We start from the raw sequence: 26,591 nt of genomic DNA, 5'->3' as shown, positions 1-26,591 counted from the left end.
TGCCCAACTCCCAAAACCCTGTCAAATTACTGCTATTAAGTATTAAATCTAAAACACCCTACATTATAAACTGGTGCAGCCACTATGTAAAATAGTATGGCGGTTCTCAAAAAAACTAAAAATTGAGCTGCCATATGATCTAGCAATCCCACTCCTGGGCATATATCAAGACAAAACTATGATTTGAAAAGATACACACACGCCTTTGTTCATAGCAGCACTATTTACAATAGCCAAGACATGGAAACAACCTAGATGCCCATCGATAGATGAATGGATAAAGAAGATGTGATACACACACACACACACACACACACACACACAATATGGAATACTACTCAGTCATAAAAAGAGAATGAAATAATGCCATCTGCAGCAACACAGATGGACCTAGAGATTATCATACTAAGCAAAGTAAGTTAGAAAGAGAAAGACAAATACCATGATATTACTTATATGTGGAATCTAAAATATGACACAAATGAACATATCTACGAAACAGAAACAGACTCACAGACATAGAGAACAGACTTGTAGTTGCCAAGGGGGAAAGTGGGGTTGGGGAAGGATGGATTGGCAGTTTGGGATTAGCAGATGCAAACTACTATATATAGGATGGATAAACAACAAGGTCCTACTGTATAGCACAGGGAACTACAGTTCTTTCCTGTGACAACATAATGGAAAATAATATGAAAAAAACAAAACACTCTACGTTAAAAAATCATCTCCTTTTTGTATAGTTCACCAATATAAGTTATCCCTTCATTTTGCCATCATTATAATTTCAAACTCCCTCTGACCTTTTTGTACCAATTTGCTCTAGAGTGCAATCCAGACTTCTTCCAACCCTGCCTTCCTCTAAATTCCTGCTAAAAATGTCTTCCTCAGAAAATTCTTCTATTAATTCAACCTATTATTTTGCCAGTAAAGACTAAAATATAGTTTATACGACATATAAAATCTCAGAACAAAGCAAATAAAAGACTATGAATTATTGTTGTCTTATTAAGTGGACCACAAATTGGAACAAATAAATCTTATTTATTACAAAGACAGTTTGCAAATTAAATATTTTTGCTCTATTCACTAGAATATATTTGGATGAATTGAAATAGATATTACTTTATGTGTGATCTCAATCTACAAAATAGTTTGAGAAAAAGAAAATATTTCTCATTTTTTTGCTACTCACATTATGTATAGCATAATGGTCTACACAAATAAGCAATTATTAAATGCTCTTAAAGTCTGGAAAGCCAAAGAAATAAATGTGATTCTCAAAATCTTCTCAACATATTTCATGAAAAAAAAAGTAGCATTTTGTTTTCTAAAAGACTTAGGAAGTTAAGTTCAACCAGACAATTGAGTGAATAAAGTTAATATTTCAATAGAAATAATGCTTAAAATTTAAAACTAAAAACATTCACTTGGATTTCCCTCCCCACCCCCTTTAAATCTTCTGAAATTTTGCTATAAAAACCTGAATTCATTTTCCTCCCAAACACCTACACAAATGTCTTAATACCACTTTTTAAATAAATAATCAATTCCTTATTTGTGTGATACCCACTTCATTATGAGTTGAAAAATATAATAGACTTTACAGTTATTAAAGACTGTTTCAGGGTTACCTTCATAGTATTTTGGTAATTAGAGCTTTGTAATCTATTTTAACGTCTGTTATAGGTAATTTTCCCCCTTCTTATATTGTGTTTTTTATCCTCCGCAAACCTTTACTAGTAGACTAGTAGTTTAGAGACTGGGTTTTGAAATGAGGTAGGTTTAGGTTCAAATCCTCACTGTACAATTAACACCTGTGGATATCATTCAGTGCCCTAGAATCTCCATTTCCTCAACTAGAAAATTACACTAATAAAACCTACAACGATGCTGCAAGAATTCAACGAGATAGCATACTGCCTAATATATACCAAATACTTGGTTAATGATAAGCATTGCTATAATATTTTTAAAGTTAGGGCATGAATATAATTTTATTACTTTCGTCTATTTTTTAAAATAATTATTCTTTAGATTGTTTTTATACAACACGTAGTTATTTTTGTCTCTCCCCTTTACTCATCCTTTAAAAACACCCTTTGCAAAGTTTTTTCGGTGTTCGTTAGGTTTTAAACTATTTTTCCTTTAGGCTATTCTTAAATATGCTTTTTTAAAAATTAGTTTAATTAACTAATTAAATTTTGGCTGAATTGGGTCTTCATTGCTGCACGAGGGCTTTTCTCTCTAGTTGTGGTGAGTAGGGGCTACTCTTCACTGCGGTGCACGGGCTTCTCATTGGGGTGGCTTCTCTTGTTGTGGAGCATGGGGTCTAGGCACGCGGGCTCAGTAGTTGTGGCTCGCAGGCTCTAGAACGCAGGCTCAGTAGTTGTGGCTCGCAGGCTCTAGAGAGCAGGCTCAGTAGTTGTGGTGCATGGGCTTCGTTGCTCTGTGGCATGTGGGATTTTCCTGGACCAGGGCTTGAACCCACGTCCCCTGCATTGGCAGGCAGATTCTTAACCACTGTGTCACCAGTTAAGTCCCAAATATGCTTTTATCTTTATTTCAAATTGAATTTCTTTTTTCCAAGATACTTTTGAAATGTTTATTGCTGCTATATAGGAAAGTTAATGACTAAAATCTATCACTTGACTGATTTCTCATTAATTTTTTTTTTTTTTTTTTTTTTTTTGCGGTACATGGGCCTCTCACTGTTGTGGCCTTTCCCATTGCGGAGCACAGGCTCCGGACGCGCAGGCTCAGCGGCCATGGCTCACGGGCCTAGCCGCTCCGCTGCATGTGGGATCTTCCCGGATCGGGGCACGAACCCGTGTCCCCTGCATCGGCAGGCGGATTCTCAACCACTGCGCCACCAGGGATGCCCTCTCATTAATTTTTGAGTATCCTTACTTTTAATCACATTTCCTAGAATTAATTAAAAAGGTGTTTTCTAAACTTTAAAGTGAAAGCCACAAAGAGAAAGAGCAACAGATACATACACTTAAAAAGAGAGACTTTTTTGACCTACCAAATTAGAAAAGAAAATGAGACTAAGGGTGAGAACAAGAATGAAATATCTAATATACGCAAGGTATTAGTGAAATGGAAACGCTGCCAAGAACATATCCTGGAAATATTCTTTAGGAAATTTACTTAGCGCATATTGAATGTCGTAAAAATACTAATATCCTATAATTCAGTAATTCTACTTTTTACAACTGACTACAGAAATAGAAGGTACCACAAAACTTTATATACAAAGATGTTAACATAAGCATTATTTTTTAATGATGAAAAACGAAAAACCACCGAAATATGCCAAAATAGGGGAATCTCAGTTTCAAACAAACCACTCTATTCTTTCCAGCTTACTCATTTTATGAAGTAACCCAAACTCAATAATCCTCCTTCTTGTTGGGATAATCCATGGATCCTACCAACTTTTCACTGTCCCTCACTGCCTGATATCCTCTCTTCCCAAACAAAGTTTAATTTCCAATCATTGCAGACTTTCCCTTGCTTTTATCCCCCTTTCCCTTCTCTTCTTTAGTAGTGAGCATACTAGCCTGGGAAACCACTAGTCTGGGTCAACACACTGACAACTCTTGAGTCTGCACCTCAGCCAGTAAATATGACCAAAGAAAAATAAAACGGTAAAGTTTATTTCAATTAACAATCACTAAATTCAGTTGGACTCTTAATGCATCCTAGAATAATGTGTTTCCTTAGTCCATTCCTTCTCCCACCTTCTTAGATCACTATTTCATACTTTCTCCTCTGTTTTCAAACCAGCAACCCTCCACCCTACTGTCACTCTCAGATGATAATCTTGTTTCTGATTTCATTGAAAAAATTGAAGCAATCACAACAGAACTTCACAACATCCCACAACCAACATCTTACCTACATTTTTGCCCATATATTTTACATTCTCTCTTGTTCTTTTTTAAAAATATATATATTTATTTATTTATTTTTGGCTGCATTGGGTCTTCGTTGCTGCACACGGGCTCTCTCTAGCTGCAGTGTGCTCATAAGATGTGGTTGTTTTGGTATTGATTCTTTTTTTGAGCCGGGGATACTCTTCGTTGCGGTGCACAGGCTTCTCATTGTGGTGGCTTGTCTTGTTGTGGAGCATGGGCTCTAGGTGCGTGGGCTTCAGTAGTTGGGGCACGCAGGTTTCCGTAGTTGTGGCTCACTGGCTCTAGAGAGCAGGCTCAGTAGTTGTGGTGCACGGGCTTAGCTGCTCCATGGCATATGGGATCTTCCCAGACCAGGGCTTGAACCCGTAGCCCCTGCATTGGCAGGCGGATTCTTAACCACTGTGCCACCAGGGAAGTCCCTTTTCTTTAGCATTTGACACAGTAAATGCCTCTCTTTCTGAAACACTCTATTCTCTTGGCTTCTAGAACATTATATTTCCCTGGTGTTCTCCTACTTTGCTGATTGGCTCTTGGTCTTCCTAACTTTTAAATGTTGGCTTACTCTCAGGCTTAATTCTTGTACTCTTCTGTTTTATCTACATCCATTCCCCAGGTAATCTCATCTACTCTCATGGCTTTTAATATGATCATGTCAATAACTGTCAAATTTTTATTTCCAGCTTGTCCTCTCTTAACTCCAACTTTAAATAAAGTCCCCTACATACGAACCTTCAAGTTGTGAACTTTCAAAGATTTGAACATGCGTTCTTAAAACTGCAGCTTGCCCTCCGTCTCTTATTGCTGACAATCCTTCAGCTCTACCATCTTCCACCTCCTCTCCCTCCTCCAGTCAGTAATTCTTCTTGCCTGTTCACTCAAAGCCAGCCCCTGTATGCCAGCTGTGGTACTGTACTACTGTACTTTTCAAGGTACAGTACTATAAGATTAAAAATGTTTATTTTTTTGCTTGTTTCTTTATGTAACATTTGTGTGAAAAGCATTATAAACCTATTACAGTACAGTACTATATAGCCAACTGTGTTAGTTGGGTACCTAGGCTAACTCTGTTGGACTTTACAAACAAACTGAACTTACAAATGCGCTCTTTGAGCAGAACTCGTTCGTACACAGGGGACTTACTGTATTTCGAGGAGCTACTTGAACAGCTCCTGGGCATCTCATACTTAATATAACCAAAACTGGGGCTCTTGGTATTCCTCCTGTAGACTTTCCCATTGCAGGTACTGGGAACTGCATTCTTCTAACTGCTCAGGCCAAAGTCCTTGATTTCTGTCCCTCTGACACCTCCACAATCAGCTATACCTTTAAAACCTATTCAGAATCTAATAATTTCTTAACACTTCAGTCCAAGCCACCACCACCCCTTGCCTGCATTACTTCACCAGCTTTCTACTTAATATCCCTGCTTCTGCTCTTACCCCCTGCAATATACTCTCAACACAGCAGCCAGAAGATGCACTGAAAACTTAAGTCAGATCTTGTCCTTCTCTACTGAAAACCCCAGTGGCTCACCAGAGTAAAAGCTAAAGTCTTCACATGTTCAGCAACTCCCTACATTATCTGCAATGTGCAACACCTTACCTCCTTTCACTTCCCTCATCTTCATGTTGTCCCATCACTACTCCTCATCAGCATGCTCCTGACCAGACCCTGCTCTCCTTATATATCTAGCTCCCTCACTTCCTTCAGGTCTTTATTCAAAGGTAACCTGGTCAACTTCTCTAAACTTTTAATCCGAACACTGTTTTTTTAATTTTCCCTTCCCTAAGATATTTTTTTCCTCTGTTTAACACTTATCACCATCTAAAACACTGTACATTTTACTTATTGTCTGATTTCCATACTAGAGTATATAGTTCCACAAGGGCAGGAATTGGTCTGTTTCATAAACACATATCAAGTGCCTAGAACAGTGTTTGGGCATGTAGCAGTCACTGTAAATATCTGTTAAATGAATGACTTCTTAAATAAATTAAGCTATTACATCCCCATTGGATTTTATTAAGTAGCTATTCATTTTTTAATGAAAAGTTTGTAATGCCACAAAAAATGGGCATCCAAATCCTTCCTACATCACAATACATTAAAGTCTCTCTTGCAAAGTAGTAGTGTGTATACACTGAAGAACATGTATGGGTCTAAGACTAACCCAAATCAGAGTTCAAACTCTTGACTTCTACCACTTTCTGTCAGTATGACCACTAGCTTATTATTTGAGCTTTCTGAACCTTAGTTTCTTCATAGAAAGATAAACAACGCTTTCATAAGGTTACTGGAAGAATAAAAGGAGATAATGTACGTAAATTATCCTTCGTATATTAAGTGTTGAATAAATGTGTCAGTACTAGTACTTTATATTGATTGTTCAATATAATTCCTGGATGACTTAGATAATATGTCATTTTTTTTTTTTTTTTTTTTTTTTTGCGGTATGCGGGCCTGTCACTGTTGTGGCCTCTCCCGTTGCAGAGCACAGGCTCAGGACGCGCAGGCTCAGCGGCCATGGCTCACGGGCCCAGCCGCTCCGCAGCATGTGGGATCTTCCCAGACCGGGGCACGAACCCGTGTCCCCTGCATCGGCAGGTGGACCCCCAACCACCGCGCCACCAGGGAAGCCCTGTCATGTTTTTTTATGTTAGGCAGTGAAAACACAGATGTTTTTATATTACGCTCTAGTTTTCAGCATATCTGGAATATTCCATAATTTTTGAAATAAGAAAAAATATCCAAATTCTGACTAAAAACCAGTCAGAATTTCTAACTCCTCTTCACAGGGCTTAAATCTCTATACCCCAAAACATAAATTTAAACATAAATTCATACGTCTATCTTAAATAGAGTAGGGGATAAAGGCTCTTCCTTTTTTAAATATCTGTGGTTTATCCCAATATAAGCTAGAATCTTAATATTTCTTACCTCCTCCCCCTCAGGTGGAACATCAAGAATTGGAAGAAGATACTGACAAAGGTGTTTCTATTAACAAAAAATTTCGCACAGTAAAATGTAAGATCTACCGTATGAAACCGTTATTATCAAAATCTTCCTGTAACACTTTCAGAGAAGGAATGGAAAATAGTTGAAAGTCACTGTCTTGATCAGGGAGCTGACAGGTATAATTCCTAGCGTAAAGGTCACTGACCCGAAGGTCAAACCTTAAACACATGTCACAGCATCAAAGGCTGATTTTTACTTCTATATCAAAACATCACATAATTATGATCATACTCTTGTGTAAAGAAGTGCGTAAGATTATCTCCCTGAAGGCTTTTGAGGAGAACCAAGGCAAGAAAGTACTAGTTTAACAGAATTCATTCCCTTGTAAAAGGGCCCTTGGGGGAGGGGAAGGGAATTGAATAAGGAAGTGACATTTCCCAAAGAAGAGAGAGGCTCCATGATACATGGCTAATTAATTGTAAATAAGGTGGTCTTCTGGTTGGGAATGAGATGAATTGCCAGGTCCAACTTAAAAATCAGACATATGCAAACATGAAGTTAAAAAAGTAGAGTTACACAAAAATTGTTTTGGCTTTGCCCTTCAGAGGGCAGGAGGAATGAAGAAAGGAATGAAAATGGTACAAGAGTAAAAAAAGAACTATGTGGAAACAAGATTTTATAAAAGGAACTATCTCTGAGATCAGCGTATTTATTTACCCAATGCACTCCACTAACTTTTTAAACTTTTTCCCCCCCAGATTCTTCTCTATAAACAACTTTGTGCCATCTGTTTTTGCCTAAGACATACTCAAAAGTATTTTGTGAGGTATATGAACTATAATTTTCCCCAAAAATCAAAATTTGAAAAAAACTGCAAATATAGGCTAATGTCTGCTAGATCTTTTTGAAAAGGCCTTTGCTATTCCTACATTCATGTGACTTAATTTAAAAAAACTTCTTCAAGAGCAAGGATTGTTCATAGAACTGTTATTTTTATTTTTTTATTTTTTGCAACTACAAGCATGAGGAAACGAACAGGATGGCTTCCCCATCCTCAGATTCTTGATTTGCAGTTCCAAATATTTGTGGTATGCAATAACCCATACTCTCTCCCCACTCATCAGGATGATGCACTTTTTACTTTCAGTAGGTTGAAGTGGAGAGTATGATTCAATATTACCCTTACTCATGGAACCTAAAAGAAAAGCAAATGGTAGAGCAGCAGGTGGGTGACAGAACAAAAAAAAAAGAGGGAAAAACATCCACAGGGATCTTTTCCTTCTCTCCTCCTCTCTCTCTCTCTGAAGAAAATGTGTAAGTATCTATTTCCAACAGATAGTGAGTAGGTGACAGAAACGGAAATAAAACATGTATAAAAGGGAGACAGATTTGATGAGGGAAGAGACTGTCTCCCAGGTGGCTTCTGAGCAGGATTATGGTAAGAAAGAGTAGTAATTTAACAGAACCCATTCCTAGTAAAAAGGCATGCGGGGTGTGAGTAACGAAGTGTTATTTTATAGCAAGGCAAAATAATACACAGGTAGGGAATTGTAAATAAGATGGTCATCAAATGTCTTGCCAGGTTGAAGTAAAGAATCAGACACATCCAAATATACAAAAGTGGAGTCATTCAATAAATTTGTTTTTTTGTTTCTTTTTTTCTTTTCTTTTTTTTTTTTTTCAGGCAGCTGGGGGGAAAATAAAAGGTAAGGAATTGGATCAGCCAGTCACTGAGTTCCTTCACTAACTCATGCTTCTACTCATTAGCTCCATCCTGAAATATCAGCATAAATGCCAATTCAATTTTCCTTAACACCCAGCTCACACAATGCCAAAGATCCTCAACAATTTCTGGCCTACAGGGATACAAACAAGAATTTTAAGGTACACGTGGGAATTTACATGTCCTTCAAATTGAAAATCTACCTGTTTCTCTGAACAGTAATTCAAAAATAATCTTTGGTTAGCGATGAGAAAATTTAATTAGTCAAAGCTTTCTGCATCTTTAAGGCAGCCATAATTAGTTCTAATGCAATGATCTACTCTATTAGGTCTCCTTTATACTATACTGCTGTTAGTCTCAGCATGTTACAGATTATATTCTCTATAACTTTTTAAAACATGCTTAAATGAAATGATAATTATCTTCCCCAAAGAAGTATTTTCTCCTGATGACCCACCAATAAATCCAGAAAAAGGAAGCTGCTTTCTTTCACATTAGAACAAAAACCACTTCAGATCAGTTTTTGAAATGTCTGTTTTTAACTATAATCTAGTGGGATGGTAAATTTATCAATAAATAAATACAAACATCATTGTTAAATTTATAACAGGTAACAAATATATCAACATAACATCTACTGCCAAATAACTGACTTTAATGAATTTATGTTCAGTACTTTTAAAAGTCCTAAGATGCTTACTTTAATTTCAACTTGTTCTTCCATTTCTTTAGTTTTTATTGTAGTATATTCCTTTTCAAGCCTGAGAAAGAAAAAAAAAAAGTTAAAGGTATGCTTTCATTCCAAACTAGTTACGGAAATTATAAAATTTAAAACCATATATTAACACAAAATACAATTTTGCTATGTTCCCCCAACTTATGACTTGAGATACTTGAAATCAGAAAAACCATCTCAATAGTTATACAGGCTATCAGGGAAAAAAAATTACTTCAAAAATAACAAATATAAGAACCACACAAAAGTAAACTTTAGAAAGTAAACTGCTATAAAGCACCAGAGAACTGAGTTTAGAGATTCTATTCAGCCCTTAACTTACAGAACAAGCACAAACCCTTCCCTCTCAAATTAAAATACACTGATAAAGTTCAACTGGATCTTAACTAAACTTGACTAGAAATTTGTAAGGGGAGAAAAGGAACAACTCTTCCTAACAAAAAAATTCCAGTTAATAAATGTAGAAAGAATGAGGCAAATATAAAAATCACCATTAGAATTCCACAATAAATAACTGCCGTAGGCAAGAAAAATGAATGAATGCTAAAATTAGTGGGTAAAAGTTTAAGCACAGTCTCACAGTATCTCTCCCCAAATATTTACTAATTACAAAGGAAAAAATAGTAAATTTATAGTACAGGATCTTAGCAGACAGCATCTGAGCCAAATGATGAAGGTTAACATCACCGGTAACGCATACCGACATGACACACCCCCTGTTAAATAAAAAGTACTGAGAAAGGCGGCACCTCACCTCTGTGGTATCCTTCCCAATAATGCATATCCTCAATCTAATCAAGAGAAATCATCAAACCCCAATTGAAGGACATTCTAAAAAATATCTGACCAGCTCGCATCAGAAGTGTCAAGGTCAGAAAAAACAAGAAAAGACTGAAGAACTGTCACGGACTGTAGGAGACTAAGAAATGACAAACAAATGCAAGGTACTATTTTTGCAACTCTACTATAAACACAAAATTATCTTAAAAAATTATCAGCCATCCAAAAATTAGTCCTACCAAATTATTTTTATACCTTACTCTCAATCAAAAATGTTAATAACAAGTTAAACCCTCCAAATAATAACCAGGTCCCACATAACTTATAGCTTCTTTTAAAAATCAAGTTCTCCCTCAAAGGACAAGAATCTATTATGTACTGTGTATAATTTCATTTATCTCACAGAACATTTTTTTTATTGTGGTAAAATACACATAACAAACTTTACCATCTTAACTATTTTTAAATGTACAAGTCAGTGGTATTAAATACATTTATAATGTTGTGCAGCCATCACCACCATCACGTCCACAGCTTTTTTCATCTTATAAAACTGAAACTCTGTACCTATGAAACAATAACACTCCATTTCCCCCTCTCACCAGGCCCTGGCTACAACCATTTTACATTCTGTCTATGTGAGTCTGACAACACTAAGTATCTCATATAAGTGGAATCATACAGTATTTGTCCTATTGTGACTGGCTTATTTCACTTAGCATAATGTCCCCATAGTTCACCCATATTATACCATACATTGAGCGTCTCTTTATGTGCTAACTGACCATTTACATCTTTGGAGAAATGTCTATTCAAATTCATTGTCCATTTTTTAATCCAGTTGTTTTGTTTTTGGCTGCTGAGTTTTAAGAGTTCGCTATATATTCTAGATATTAATCTTTTATCAGATATGTGATTTGCAAACATTTTCTCCCATTCTGCGGGTTGCCTTTTTCTGTTCAATGTCTTAGAATACACAAAAATTTTCTCAAAGTACAGTAATATTTTATTTTTAAATTTTATGAGCCTCTAATGGATAGAACTTTTCTGAATTTTTTATTTTTTCTTCCAGTTTTATTGAGATATAACTGACATACAGCATCGTATAAGTTTAAGGTGTACAGCATAATAATTTGACTTATATACATCATGAATTACTACTACAATAAGTTTAGTGAACATCCATTACCGCATATAGATTTAAAAAATCATTTATTTATTTACTTTATTTTTGGCTGCATTGGGTCTTCCTTGCTGCCTGCATGCTTTCTCTAGTTACGGCAAGCGGGGGCTACTCTTCGTTGCAGTGCACAGGCTTCTCATTGTGTTGGCTTTTCTTGTTGCGGAGCACAGGCTCTAGGCACGTGGGCTTCTGTAGTTGTGGCTCGTAGGCTCTAGAGTGCAGGGTCAGTAGTTGTGTCGCATGGGCTTTGTTGCTCTGTGACATGTGGGAACTTCCCAGACCAGGGCTTGAACCCTTGTCCCCTGCATTGGCAGGCGGATTCTTAACCACTGCGCCACCAGGGAAGCCCCAACCTGTTACATTTTTAAATTGAAGTTGTTCTGCTCTAGGGCTTAAAATAGAAAAAAAATTTTTTTTCCTTGTGATGAGAACTCAGAATTTACTCTCTTAACAACTTTCATATATAATGTACAGCAGTGTTACCTATCTTTATCATGTTATACATTACATCCCCAGTACTTACTTATCTAAAAACTGGAAGTTTGTGCCTTTTGACTGCCTTTATCAATTCCCCCTCTCTTGGCCCCCACCTCTAGTAACAACAAATCTGATCTCTTTTTCTATGAGCTTATTTGTTTCTGAAATATAACTGACCTACAACACTATGTTAGTTCCTGGTACACAACATAGTGATTTGACATTTCTATACACTTCAAAAGGATCACCTAACAAAGCTATTACATAACTACTGACCATACTCTCCACACTGTACATTTCACACTGAGGACTCATTTTGTAACTGAAAGTTTTTACCTCTTAATAACCAAATTTTAAATTTTTCATGAACTTTAGTTTGTCTATTTTTTCTTTTGTTGTCTGTGCCGTTGGTGTCATATGCAAGATATCATTGCCAAATCCAATGTCATGAAGCTTTTGCCCTATGTTTTCATCTAAGAGTTTTAGTTTTAGTCCTTAGATCTTTGATCCATTTTGACTTAAATTTTGCATATGGTGTTAGGTGAGGGTCCAACTTCATATTTTCACATGTGGATATCCGGTTTTCTCTGCACCATTTGTTGAAAGACAGTCCTTTCCATATTGAATGGTCTCAGCATCCTTGACAAAAATCATTTGATCATGTATGTAAGGGCTTATTTCTGTCTTTATTACAGTGCCAACCTGTTTTGATTACTGTAGCTTTGCAGTAAGTTTAGAAATCAGGATGTGTGAGTCCTCCAGCTTTGTTGTTCTTGTTCAAGATTATTTTGGCTATCTGGGGTCCTTTAAGGTTCCATATGAATTTTAGAATGGGGTTTTCTATCTGCAAAAAAAAATGTCATCAGTATTTTGATAAGGACTGCACTGAATCTGTAGATCATTTGGGGTAGTACTGACATCTTAACAAGATTAAGTCTTCCAATCCTTGAATATGGGATGTGTTTCCATTTGTTTATATATTTAATTTCTTGCAGTAATGTTTTGATGTTTTCATTGTACAAGTCTTTTGCCTCCTTGGTTAATTCCTAAGTATTTATTTTGATGCTACTGAAAAATAAAACTTTTTCACTGATCCACTGGTTGTTTAAGAGTGTGTTGTTTAATTTCCAAAAAATTGCTGTTTCCGGTTTTATTTCTGTTATTGATATCTAACTTCAACTTGTTATAGCTGGAGAAGACATTTTGTACATCTCTTAAAATCTACTGAGACTTAATAGTGTTGTTGTTATTAGGTAAAGTGTTCTGTGTATCTCTATTAGATATAGTTGGTTTATTGTGTTGAGTCCTCTATTTCCTTACTTATATTCTCTGGTTGTTCTATCCATTACTGAGAGTGGGATATTGAAGTCTCCAACTACTACTGTAGAACTGTCCATTTCTCACTTCATCTGTCCATTTTTGCTTCATATATTTTGATAGTCTGTCATTGGTGTATAAATATTTATAATTGTAACACCTATTGCTATATTGAACCTTTCATTAATATATATTACCTGTCTTTGTCTCTTGGAAACTTTTAAAATTTAAAGTCTGTTTTGTCTGATATTACTATAGCTACCTCTGCTCTCTTTTGTTTACTATTTGCATGGAATATCTTTTCCCAACCTTTTGCTTTCAATCTATTTGCATCTTTGTATCTAAAATGAGTCACCTGTAGATAACATGTAGTTGGATCATGTGGTTTTTCCCCATTCTGCCAATCTATGTCTTTTGGAGAGTTTAATTCATTTACTTTTTTTTTTTTTTTTTTTGCAGTACGCGGGCCTCTCACTGCTGTGGCCTCTCCCGTTGAGGAGCACAGGCTCTGGACGCGCAGGCTCAGCGGCCATGGCTCATGGGCCCAGCCGCTCCGCAGCATGTGGGATCTTCCCAGACCAGGGCACGAACCCGTGTCCCCTGCATCGGCAGGCGGACTCTCAACCACTGCGCCACCAGGGAAGCCCATTAATTCATTTACTTTTAAAGTAAGTACTGATAAGGAAGGACTTACTGTCATTTTGCTGTTTGTTTGCTATATGCCTTGTAGCTTTTTTTGTCCCTCATTTCCTGCATTATTGTTGTCTTTAGTGTTTAGTTGGTTTTTTTGTAGTGAAATGCTTAAATTCCTTTCTAATTTCCTATTGTGTATATTCCATTGTTATTTTCTTTGTGGTTCCATGGAGATATTAACATTCTAAAGTTATAATACTCTAATTTGAATTTATAGCAGCTTAACTTCAATAATATACAAGAACTCTGCTCTTTTATAGCTTCTTTCCCACCCCTTTTGGTTACTGGTCACAAAAACATGTATTTATACATTGTGTGCCCCAAAACACAAACTAATGATTCTTTTAAATCTATTAGTCTCCTAAATAATGTAGAAAACAAGATTTGGAGCTACAAACAAAAATTACAATACTAGTAACTTTTAGACTAATAATTGCTTTTTTTAAAATGTATTAATTTATTAAATCATGTAGAAAACAAAAAGTGGAGTTACAATCCACTGTTATGATAATAATAGCTTTCATAATTGCCCATGTGTTTGCCTTAATTAAGAAGTTCATTTTGTGAGATGACTTTGAGTTACTGTTTCGTGAGTGTCCTTTCATTTCACCCTGCAGGAATGAGTATTTCCTGAAGGGCAGATCTAGTGATAACGAGCTTAGCCTTCATTTACCTGGGAATGTCTCGATTTTCCCCTCACTTTTGAAAGACAGTTTTGCCAGATACAGGATTCCTGACTGTTTTTCCTTTTAGCACTTTGGATATAAAGGCCCACTTGTCTTCTGGCCTCCAAAGTGTCTGATGAGAAGTATGTTTATAATCTTATTGAGAATCCCTTGTACATAATGATTGACTTCTCTTTTGCTGCCTTCAAGATTTGCTCTCTCTTTGCCTTTTGCAAGTCTGATTATAATGTGTCTTGGTGTGGGGTCTTTCTTACATCACTTGGAGTTAATGAGCTTCTTAAATGTTTATATTCATGTCTTTCAACAAATGTGTTAAGTTTTCAGCCATTATTTCTTCAAACATTCTATCCCGCCACCCCACCTTCTCAGATTCCCACAATATGTATGTTGGTCCACTTGATGGTATCCCACAGATCCCTTAGGCTCTGTTCACTTTTCTTAGGTCTTTTTTGTTGTTGCTATTCCTCGAACTCAGTTATTTCCAGTATCCTATCTTCAGGTTCACTTATTCTTCTACCTGCTCAAATCTGCCTTTCAATCACTCTAGTGAACTTTTCATTTCAGTTATTGTACTTTTCAGATCCAGAATTTCTTTCTGGTTTCTTTTTAGACTTTCTATCCCTTTACTGATATTTCCATTTTGTTCATACATCTTCTTTACTTTTCCCACAGCTTCCTTTATTTCTTTGAGCATCTTTTAAAGTTTCTATCTACCAAATATGCCATGAAGTTTCCTTCAGATACAGTTTATTTTTTTCCTTTGAATGGGTCATATTTTCCTGTTTCTTCACATGCCTTGATTTTTTTGTTGTTGAAAACTAGACATTTGAATCTAGTAATGTGGTAACTCTGAAAATCAGATTCTCCCCCTCCCCAGGATTTGCTGGGGGTTTTTTTGTTATTGTTTTTGTCTTTTTGATTGTTATAGGCTGTCTCTCTGTTGATGACCAACCTGAGCTGTAAACTTACGGTATCCACAGGTCTTTTCTGAGCCTCTCCCTTGGGCATACACAGTCACGTTTTAATTTTCTCCATATATGCAGTTGTTTTTGAACGTCCTAGTCTTTTGTGTCTGGCTCCCAAAAGCGGAAAAAGAAAAAATTGAAGGGGAGAAAAGGGCACGAGCCTTTAAATCTCTGGGCAGTCTCTTCAGCCAGAGGAAGAGGTGCAACAACAGTGGAGAGAGGTGCGACATCAATGGGGAGATGTGCAACAACAACTTCTTTGCACCTGTCCGATCAAAAACAGTGATCAGGAATCAGAGCACAGATCCCTAATATGTGGAGGACATGGTCTTTTTTGCCCACCCTGACTCCCATAAGCTGCATGCAGGCTGTTCCAGGAATACAAGCACAGCTGCCTGTCAGTGGCTAAGGGGTAGAGAATGGGTAATGCGCTAAGAGCTGAACTGATCAAATTAACTGCAATTTACCATGCCTACCCCTAGCAGTTACAAGTCTTCAATAGACTTCAGAGTTCCAAAACAGTTAACATCAGACAGATTCTGCCAGTGCAACTACTGTCTAGGTGGCAGACAGATTCCTGGTGCTTCCTACTCTGCCATCTTTTCACAATCTTCTGTCCACAGTGACTATGTAATATGCCAATTTTGAGGCTTAGAAAGAAGGAGAAACTTGCGTAAGGTCACACCCTTAACTGCTACACTGCTATGTCTCTTACTTTGGTATGTCTAAAAGAATACAGGATATCCAAAAAATTTTTGATTCTAAAAAAGTGCGAAACATTTTGAGCAATGGCTGCACTGTTGAAATAACTTTATAGCCTTCACAAATGACTACTGTGAAGCAGATATTTTGTAATGTATTGTGATAAATGTCATCATTACTCATTCACAAACCTAAAACAAAACACTATGAGTTATCATTTAATCCTTGATTCCCAATTCAGTCACCAAGCATGTTCAATTCAACCACCTTAACACTGCTCTAAAATTCAATATTACTTTTTCATCTGCATTGATAATTTTTTTAAACAAACTTTATTTTTTAGAACTGTTTTAGATTTACAAAATAATTAGAAGAGTATAGAGTTTCTATAAACCCCATCCCCAGTTTCTCCTAGGTTTAAACCTTACATTAGTATAGTACATTTATGACAATTAATGAACCAATATTAATATATTATTAACAACTAAAGTCCATACTTTATTCAGGTTTCTGAAATTTTTGGCTCATGTCCTTTTTCTACTCTAGGATCCCATCCAGGATACCACACTACATTTAGCTGTCACGTCTTCTTAAAGTCCCATGGTTAGGACAGTCTCTCAGACTTTCCAAGTTTTTGATGACCCTGACAGTTTGAGGAGTACTGGTCATCAGGTGTTCTGTAGAATGTCCCTCAACTGGGATTTGTCTCATGCTTTGCTCATGATTATATTGGTAATATGGGTTTTGGGGGAGGAAGACCACAGAGGTAAGTCCCATTTTCATCAAAGGTATAAACTATCAACAGGATACCACTGTTGATGTTGACCTTGATCACCTGGCTGAGGTATGATCAGGTTTCTGCAAACCTACTTCCAAGTAGCTGCAAAGCTACCTCCCTCTCCCTTCACTGGTAGTATTTTTAGGCCTTTGTTATGGCTTATAAATTACTAGAGGAATCTTTTAATTGTTCTTGCTACTTGCCAGTTTCTTAACTCAATCTTTTCTAAACACTATTACCAGAGTGGTATTTTTGGGGGACTTCCCTGGTGGCACAGTGGTTAAGAATCGGCCTGTCAATGCAGGGGACACGGGTTTGAGCCCTGGTCCGGGAAGATCCCACATGCTGTGGAGCAACTAAGCCCATGCGCCACAACTACTGAGCCCGCGCTCTAGAGCCCATGAGCCACAACTACTGAGCCAACGTGCGACAACTACTGAAGCCCGTGCACCTAGAGCCCGTGCTCCACAACAAGAGAAGCCACCACAATGAGAAGCCTGCGCACCACAACGAAGAGTAGCCCCCATTTCCCTCAACTAGAGAAAGCCCATGCGCAGCAACAAAGACCCAACACAGCCAAAAAATAAAAACAAACAAATAAATTAATTAATTTAAAAAAATCAGGGCTTCTCAAAAACCAGTCTGAAAACCACCTAGTAGTTCTTAATTTAAAAAATAATAATAATAAGACTCAGTGGATTCACACAGATATAACTAAATAAGCAAGCAAGCAAGCAAAGAGATAAAAAGAGAAAGAAGGGAAACCTCTTCCTTATACTAGAATGCCAATTAATAAGGAAGGAATGAGGGAGTGAGACAATCATAAACAGAGCCAAATATGGGGAGGGAAAGTTTGGTAAGGAACAGGATATTATATAACCTCAAAGTAACTTGACACAAATTACTTACTCATAAAAGACAAAATAATAACTTTATAGTAGTAAAATCTGGCAGACATCACCTTATTAACCAAGAGATCAAAGCTAACACCATCTTCCTTAAAAAAGTAAAAGTAGAGCTACCATATGATCCTGCAATCCCACTCCTGGGCATATATCTGGAGAAAAACATAAGCTGAAAAGATACATGCACCCCAATGTTCATAGCAGCACTATTTACAATACAAGACATGGAAGAAACCTAAGTGTCCATTAACAGCTAAATGGATAAAGAAGATGTAGTATATACACACTATGGACTATTACTCAGCCTTAAAAAAGAATGGAATAATGCCATTTGCAGCAACATGGATGGACCTAAAGATTATCATACTAAGTGAATTGAAGTAAGCCAGAGAAAGGCAAATAGCATATGATATTGCTTATATGTGCAATATAAAAAAATGATACAAATGAACTTATTTATAAAACAGAAATAGACTCACAGACATAGAAAACAAACTTATGGTTACCAAAGCGGGGAGGATAAATTAGGAGTTTGGGATTAAAATATACACATTACTATACATAAAATAGATAACCAACATGGACCTACTGTATAGCACAGGGAACTATACTCAATATCTTGTAATAACCTATAATGGAAGAGAATGTAAAAAAAGAATATATATATACATATATATGTGTGTGTGTATATATATATATATATATATCTGAATCACTTTGCTGTACACCTGAAACTAACACAACATTGTAAATCAACTATATTTCAATAAAAATTTAAAAATAAATAAATAATTGTTTTTTAAAAAAGGTAACATCATCAATATTGAGACAAGCCAAGACTGATGAGAAGATACAATATTATTGGTATACCTGCCAAAAATGCGCAACCTGAATCTAATAATGAGGAAATGTTAGATAAACCGACATTGTGGGATCTTCTACAAAATAACTAGCCTGTACTCTTCAAATATATCAAGGTCGAGAAACACAAAGCATTGAGAGAGCATTTCAGATTAAAGGAGACTGAAATGACACTATTTACAATACAAACATGGAAGACCTAATGCAATACACGGGACTTTCCTGGTGGCACAGTGGTTAAGAATCCACCTGCCAATGCAGGGGACATGGGTTCAAGCCCTGGTCTGGGAAGATCCCACATGCCGTGGAGCAACTAAGCCCATGCACCACAACTACTGAGCCAGCGTGCTGCAACTACTGAAGCCAGCAAGCCTAGAGCCCGTGCTCCACAACACGAGAAGCCACCACAAGAAGTCTGCGCACCACAACGAAGAGTAGCCCCCACTTGCTGCAACTAGAGAAAGCCCGCATGCAGCAGTGAAGACCCAACACAGCCAAAAATAAATAAAATTAAATCTTTAAATAAATAAATAAATAAACAAATTGCAATACATGATCCTGTAGGGTCTGGAGTGGATACAGGACCCAGGGGGTAAGGGATTAAGGGTGGGGAGTGGGTAGAAGTTGGGGATGGGAGGAGGAGATTGTTGTAAGGAATATTATTGGGACAAATGATAAAATTTGAACTTCTTTTATGGATTAGAATACTATTGTATCTATGATAATTTCCTGATTTTGATTAACTGCTGACTTCGGTTTAAAAAAAAAAAAAAAAAGCTCTGTTCTTAGGAAGTACATATTCAAGTATTTAAGGAAAAAGGGCACAATATCTCAACTTACTCTAAAATGTGTCCTCCCAAAAATAATGGGTATGGATTTTACTTACACACACACACACATATTATTTTATTTATATATATGCATGTGGGGGGGGGAAATAAAACAAATGGGGCAAAATGTAAACAATTGGTGAATTTGGATAAGTGGCATAAGGGAGTTCCTTGTAGTATATTTGTAACTTTTTTGAAAAGTTTAAAAGTATACCAAAATAAAAAATTACAACAAAAGAAGCCAAAGGCTAAGACTGCTTGCTTGCAACATTCATATCTTAAAGAAACCTCTAAACCACATGTGAGTGATTAGTGAGCAGTTGAAACATGGCTAATACAACTGATTTAATGAATCTTTAATTCTATTTAAATAGCCACATACAGGTAGTGGCTACCATACAGGACAGCACAGCTTTAAATACCCCTAGGTTCCCACCACGTTTCAAACATCACTGCCTATTACACTCCCATTTGCCTACAGTACAGTCACACTGGCTTTTTACTGTTCTTAAATACATCAAGCATTCTTATTTCATTCATTACATTTACTGCTCTCTCAGCATGAAATATACTTGCTCAGATAATCACATGGCTCCCTCTCTCACTTCCTTCAGCTGTCTGCTCAAATGGTGCTTTATCAGTCTGTGTGCCCTATCCTGAGTTCTCTATCTAAAAAAAGCACCCCATCACTTCCATGTCCTTCATCCTCCTTTACTTTTCCTTCATGGCACTGACACTGATGGACATGATACTGTATATTTGTTCAGAAGCTGCTCCATTTGATTTTTCTTGCTTTGCTCTCTCAGGGTACACTCCTTCTGGGGCAAGTCATTCTGAAATTGTACCTTTTGTTTGGAACTCCAGAGGTTTTTATATCTCAAAGTCAGTCTTCTGCACTTCTGTAAGTTCCACAAAGGAGGAACTCCCTCTCTGTAGTCATCATTTAACCCCAGCAACTGGAAACATAAGTTTTTTAAAACTATACTCTGGTGCCCTCTCCTTCAGAAAACAACCTGAGGGCTTCCCTGGTGGTGCAGTGGTTGAGAATCTGCCTGCTAATGCAGGGGACACGGGTTCGAGCCCTGGTCTGGGAGGATCCCACATGCCGCGGAGCAACTGGGCCCATGAGCCACAACTACTGAGCCTGCGCGTCTGGAGCCTGTGCTCCGCAACAAGCAAGGCCGCGATAGTGAGAGGCCCGTGCACCGCAATGAAGAGTGGCCCCCCCTTCCCACAACTAGAGAAAGCCCTCGCACAGAAACGAAGACCCAACACAGCAAAAATTAATTAATTAATTAATAAACACCTACCCCCAACATCTTCTGTTAAAAAAAAAAAAGAAAACAACCTGAATCTTCATCTTCTGCCATCCTCCTATCCAGCCATGTCAGTGGTCTTCAACTTTTTTTTCTCATGTACCTGCTAAAAGAATGTTGCCCCTTATATACTTCAAAGAAGTCTAAAAAATTTTTGTTACCTAAGTGCATATAGTTGCAAAGGATGTGATTTATATACGCTTAAATTTTTTCACTAAAACTTTAAATGAGACTTATTCGATTTATGGATGTCTACTCTATAACCTAAGCAGCAAAGGCAGTCACTGTTACTAAACCAATGAGTCAAATTACATTTACTTTCTCTATCACCAAAGTTCATGTTCTTTTTCAACTCAAATAAGTATATATGAATACATAACCCCATAACCACCATTCTATTTTTCAATTCTAACTATAAGCAAGATAAGGCAGCCTTGCCAAGCATTTGTCAGCTGGATGAAATAAGAAGCTGCCCCATTTGATTTTTCTTGCTTTGTTCTCTAAGGGCACACTCCTGTAGCAAGGCATTCTGAAATTGTCCCTTTCGTTTGGTACTCCAGAGATTTTTATATCCCAAAGTAATGTACCACAGTAAGAATTGGAGTGACAGGTTTGCCTTACTTTTATAAAGTGGTAGAAGGCAGATTGTAAAAGGGGAGCTAGAAAGGAGAACAAAGATACTGTAACAAAGAAGAACAAACCTGACTCCATGTTGGATCTATTCCTTTAGCTCTAACCTTTGAGCTCTGTTTTTAGTTATGCTGGCTCTGCACCTTTGTAAAAGGTTGTCGCCTATAGCCTAAAATATACATGAGAGCCCATTCTCAAGGCTCTGCCTCCCAGGCTTGATCTTTAAAAGTATCAATATAACACTTTTCCATTCATACAGAGATAAAAAGTTGCAGAACAGAACATTTGTTTTGTTGAGGGTTGATAGGAGCATTGTGGCTAGACTCAGGTGGACAGCTGGAAGAACAAAGGATTCTGGCACCAAGAAGTCTGCAACAACCAGCTACACACTCTGCCCTTTTAGTATTAAAGAGACCTAAATCCTAACTCGGGTAAAATGGTTCACTGGGACACCAGTCCACCATCTTCCTGGTCTTCCGGCTTTGCAAATAAAGTCACTATTCCTTGCCCCAACACCATGTCTCTCGATTTATTGGCCTGTCGTGTGGCGAGTACTACAAGCTTGAACTCAGTAAAAGTACCTCTACCATAGGAATATTATCAGGGCAGATAAAAGTTAGGAAAGAATGAAAATCTAGTTACCATGCTCTGAACATTTTCCTGGGCCCCAACAGACTAGACTGTGTATGCAGTTTAAAGACACATAGTTTAGGCATCTCTTACATGTTATATTAATAACATGTTATATTGACATCTACCAGACTGTAATAGGCTATTTAATTCTGTTCTGCCACCATCCTACCCACAGGAAATTTGAACCTTCTTCAGAGCCAGGTCCAAGTGTAAGTTCATTACATTCTGAGAGTGATACTTAGTAGAAATGGATGACACTCATCTTTTAATACTGATAAAGTATTATTCTCCAGAATATGCATAAACAGACTACTAACCACTAAGAAGTAGTCAATGCAGTAAGAAGTAGATACTGCAACAGAAAAGGAAGGGAAGTACCAACAAAATAAAAAAAAAAGGAAGGGAAAGAAAACAGAAGCATATTTGTTACGGTGATCTATAATCAGTGATCTTTGATGTTACTATTGTAAAAAAGATTACAACTTGATGAAGGCTCAAATGATGATTAGCAATTTTTAGCAATAAAGTTTTTTTCTAATAAATTTATTTATTCATTTATTGATTTATTTTTGGCTGCACTGGGTCTTCTTTGCTGCACATGGGCTTTCTCTAGCTGCGGCGAGCAGGGGCTACTCTTCGTGGCAGTGCGTGGGCTTTCCATTGCGTTGGCTTCTCTTGTTGCGGAGCACAGGCTCTAGGCATGCAGGCTTCAGTAGTTGTGGCACACGGGCTCAGTAGTTGTGGCTTGTGGGCTCTAGAGCACAGGATCAGTAGTTGTGGCGCACAGGCTTAGTTGCTCCCCATGGCATGTGGGATCTTCCCAGACCAGGGATCGAACCTGTGTCCCCGGCATTGGCAGATGGATTCTTAACCACTGTGCCACCAGGGAAGTCCCAATAAAGTATTTTTAAATTAAGGTCAACAGGCAGAAATTGAGATGGTGCCTAAGATTTTATCAATTATAGAACAGAACAGCTTTTCAGTCAGTAATGTCTCAAAATGATGGTGTGATGTGATTGATTATTAGAAATTTCAGAGGTAATTTATTAACAATAATATTTGAATATGATAAATTGTCTTTTTTCATATTAGAGCCAACTAATTTTAATAACATAATTCTTACTCATATTCTAATATACTTTCTGGAGTAGGAATCTCCATGGGAATAGTTGTACATGTTAATGTAATTTCACCTTGCAGCAGCAGAGATACTGAGAACAAGTGTCAGGAATGCTAACAATGACCTCAGGCTAAGATTTATTTAATTACTGGAACCTAGAAGAGTAAGAGCTGTTGTTCTTAATTAACACCTTTATCATATTTCAAAAATTAACCTTTACAGGCCAACACTGCATATCTTGAACTTTTATGAAATATATTCAAAGAAAAGTTTCACTAGAAAGTAATACACAGTAAACAAAATTCTAACTTAATGCATACTTCATGCCTATCTTGCTGGTTATGCTAATCTTGAACTTAAGTGATAAACTGGGATCAACTAAGAGGAAAAGAATGTCAGTGACTTAGACCACACCATAAAAGCGGTTTCTAAAATAACAGCACACTCACATATATACACTTACCAGGTTCCTAATTCTAATCAATGTGGAATGGGAAGGGGAGTTTTAAAAGTAATACACAATAATCCCATGCACCACTAGAGCACTATGAAATTCCAATATTAAATTTAGGTTATATTGAAACCAATACCACCAAATAAAACATTACAGCTCTATAAAATGAGGAGGAAATCTGCACTCACCACTAGAATGTTTTGCTTCTTCCATTTAATTTCCTAAATGCATCAACAAACCCCCATAACTAAAAAAACAAAATATAAAATACTTACTTTTTCATTTTTTTTGAGTTATACTTGACTTGGTAAGCTGCCTGGATTAATTTGTCTGGACCACCATCAAACTGATGTGGAATGACCTTCTGAAAGTGCTAAAATACAATAGAAGAAAAACATAAGAATGACTTAGTACCGTTTATTATCAATTAATTAATAGTAAAATCTAGAGACATTCAAGAAATCATGGCCTGGCTTACCTGTAACATCCCTTCCATGTCGAGTTGCATCAGTTCTGCCTGATTCATTTGAAGAAGCGCTAATCCTACCCGAAACACTATTTCTAAACCCTGAGGAATCAAATTATAAAGTCAAATTTGTCTTATTCTTTCAAAACAAAAACTAATCATTCAAAAGAATACTAAGGTAAACATTTAGGTATCTAAACAGAGGTGCGCACACATTTTCTGCAAAGAGTTGGAGAACAAATGTTTTAGGCTTTATGAGCCCTACCTATGGCTGCTGTCACAAATAATCAACCCTGCCATTGCAGCTCAAAAGCAGACACAGACATCACATCAACAAATGGTCACGGCTATGTTCCAAGAAACTTTATTTACAGAAATAAGTGGAAGGACAGATTTGGCATACAAACCAGAAGAGATTAGTATATGAATCACAGCTTGCTGGCTCCAGACTAACCTAACTTAGCTACATTATACAAACTGATCTTCCCAAGATGTAATTAATAACAATTTATAATATTCTTAGGTGCTCTCCATCACTGATCACCTATCCTTACCTTCCTACCTTCTCACTCAAAATATACAAGACAAAGGATCACTACTACATATCACTGACAATTAGAAGGACTGCCTGCAAGGTGTTCATGGGATAGGAGAAACAATTATACTCATTACTTCTTCCTCTTTGGGTAACAGATGCATTGCAACAATATTGACTGTAAGGTAGATTTTACCCCTCACTAATTCTCACTAAATCAAAAAGGAGGTGAAACAGAGGTCTGATTAAGAGTGTAGGCTCCAGATTTTGAATGCCTACATCTGAATCCTGGTTACTATACCACTTATGTGTCCATAGACGAGCTACTTAATCTTTCTCCAAATATTGGCTTCCTAATCTCTCATCTGTCGTCTATCAAATGGGGAGATGAATAGTACTGATAGGGTTGTTAAAGGATTAGATGAGATTATCCAGGTAAGCAGTTTAGCATGGAACACATGGGTCTCCTTTATCATTGGCCTCATTGCCCAGCTCTCATTAACCCAATGATTCCTTTGCTCAGTCTGCGCATTAACTCACCTCAGACATAAAGATATCAAATATCCTTGTTGCAATTGGTAGTGGAAAAGTCGTAAGGAAGATAGTCAGAAACCAAGATGATGCATACATTGAGGTATGAAAACTCTGAGACTGAAAATGCACAAAGAGCTCTGGAAGATGCTCCTAAAGAGATGAAAAGAATTTCTTAGTTAAAACATGGTAAAACTGAGTATTTTAAGCCAGACCATTGTATACATACTAAAGTAGCTGATAGCAAACACAAACATAAAATTTAGGCTTCATACGGAAGAGTTAAGAGGCAGAAACTGACACATTCTGGATAGTAGTTATTGTCTGGAAAAGAAAGAAGGGAAAAAGGATGTGGAGTTGGAACTTAAAAAGTTGGAACTGGGGGCTTCCCTGGTGGCGCAGTGGTTGAGAGTCTGCCTGCCGATGCAGGGGTCACGGGTTCATGCCCCGGTCCGGAAAGATCCCACATGCCGCGGAGTGGCTGGGCCCGTGAGCCCGTGAGCCATGGCCGCTGAGCCTGCGCGTCCGGAGCCTGTGCTCCGCAACGGGAGAGGCCACAACAGTGAGAGGCCCGCATACCGCAAAAAAAAAAAAAAAAAAGTTGGAACTTTTTAATGATTTATTAATAAAAAGAAAAATTACAATAAATAAGTAAAAATTTTATATTTCTTTAATCTTATTTGTGGGTACATGGGTATCTGATATTTTCTATACTTTTCTATAAACTATAATATTTCCAAAAAAAATTTTTTCTTTTCTTTTTTTCTTTTATTTGCGGTATGCGGGCCTCTCCCACTGCAGAGCACAGGCTCCGGACGCGCAGGCCCAGCGGCCATGGCTCACGGGCCCAGCTGCTCTGCAGCATGTGGGATCTTCCCGGACCGGGGCATGAACCTGTGTCCCCTGCATCGGCAGGTGGACTCTCAACCACTGCGCCACCAGGGAAGCCCCAAAAAATTTTTTTAAGGGAAAGAAATGTTATCTTGAAATACTTTCAGGTGCTATCTACCATTGGTCACCTATCCTAAGCTTCCTACCTTCTCACCCAAAATACAGATACTTCAACACTCTAGTAATTCAAAACATAAATGATACATTAACTGAAAATAAACCAAGGGAGTTTAAGGGTGATAAAAATAAGCTTACTAGTTCAAAAAGAAAAAAAAATTAAGAATCACCAAGACCTACTTTGTCTTTTACTTTAAAATGTAAAAACATTTTGTATATCCCCTTCATCTCATCACACACAGAAAAGATAAGAGAATTTTAAAATTGCTGTGGGTAAGGCTGCCAGGGAAAAGTAGACTTGTGAAAATGGCTCTTATGCCAGCTGAATGATTAACCTATATTCTTAAATTCTGCTTACCTAATTGAAATTTAAGTAAATGAAGA

The 26,591-nt window shown here is 37.2% G+C and overlaps 1 protein-coding gene across 2 annotated transcripts in view; it reads right to left on the bottom strand.

The window, feature by feature from the left end:
- EVI5 (ecotropic viral integration site 5) overlaps positions 1-26,591 on the bottom strand; it is a gene marked incomplete at its 5' end in the record, with an annotated part of 150,078 nt that overhangs the window by 97,345 nt on the left and 26,142 nt on the right. For both annotated transcript variants that reach the window (XM_082661816.1, XM_082661817.1), the window contains 4 exons: positions 9,302-9,362; positions 23,943-24,040; positions 24,146-24,235; positions 25,209-25,352. In XM_082661816.1, coding sequence (XP_082517942.1) covers positions 9,302-9,362; positions 23,943-24,040; positions 24,146-24,235; positions 25,209-25,352 — 393 coding nt within the window. The remainder of the gene's footprint in view (positions 1-9,301; positions 9,363-23,942; positions 24,041-24,145; positions 24,236-25,208; positions 25,353-26,591) is intronic.

This window comes from Grampus griseus (genome assembly GCF_964374135.1).
Source record: "Grampus griseus genome assembly, chromosome: 1".
Taxonomy (NCBI): domain Eukaryota; kingdom Metazoa; phylum Chordata; class Mammalia; order Artiodactyla; family Delphinidae; genus Grampus; species Grampus griseus.
This window is presented reverse-complemented; position numbering and strand designations above follow the sequence as displayed.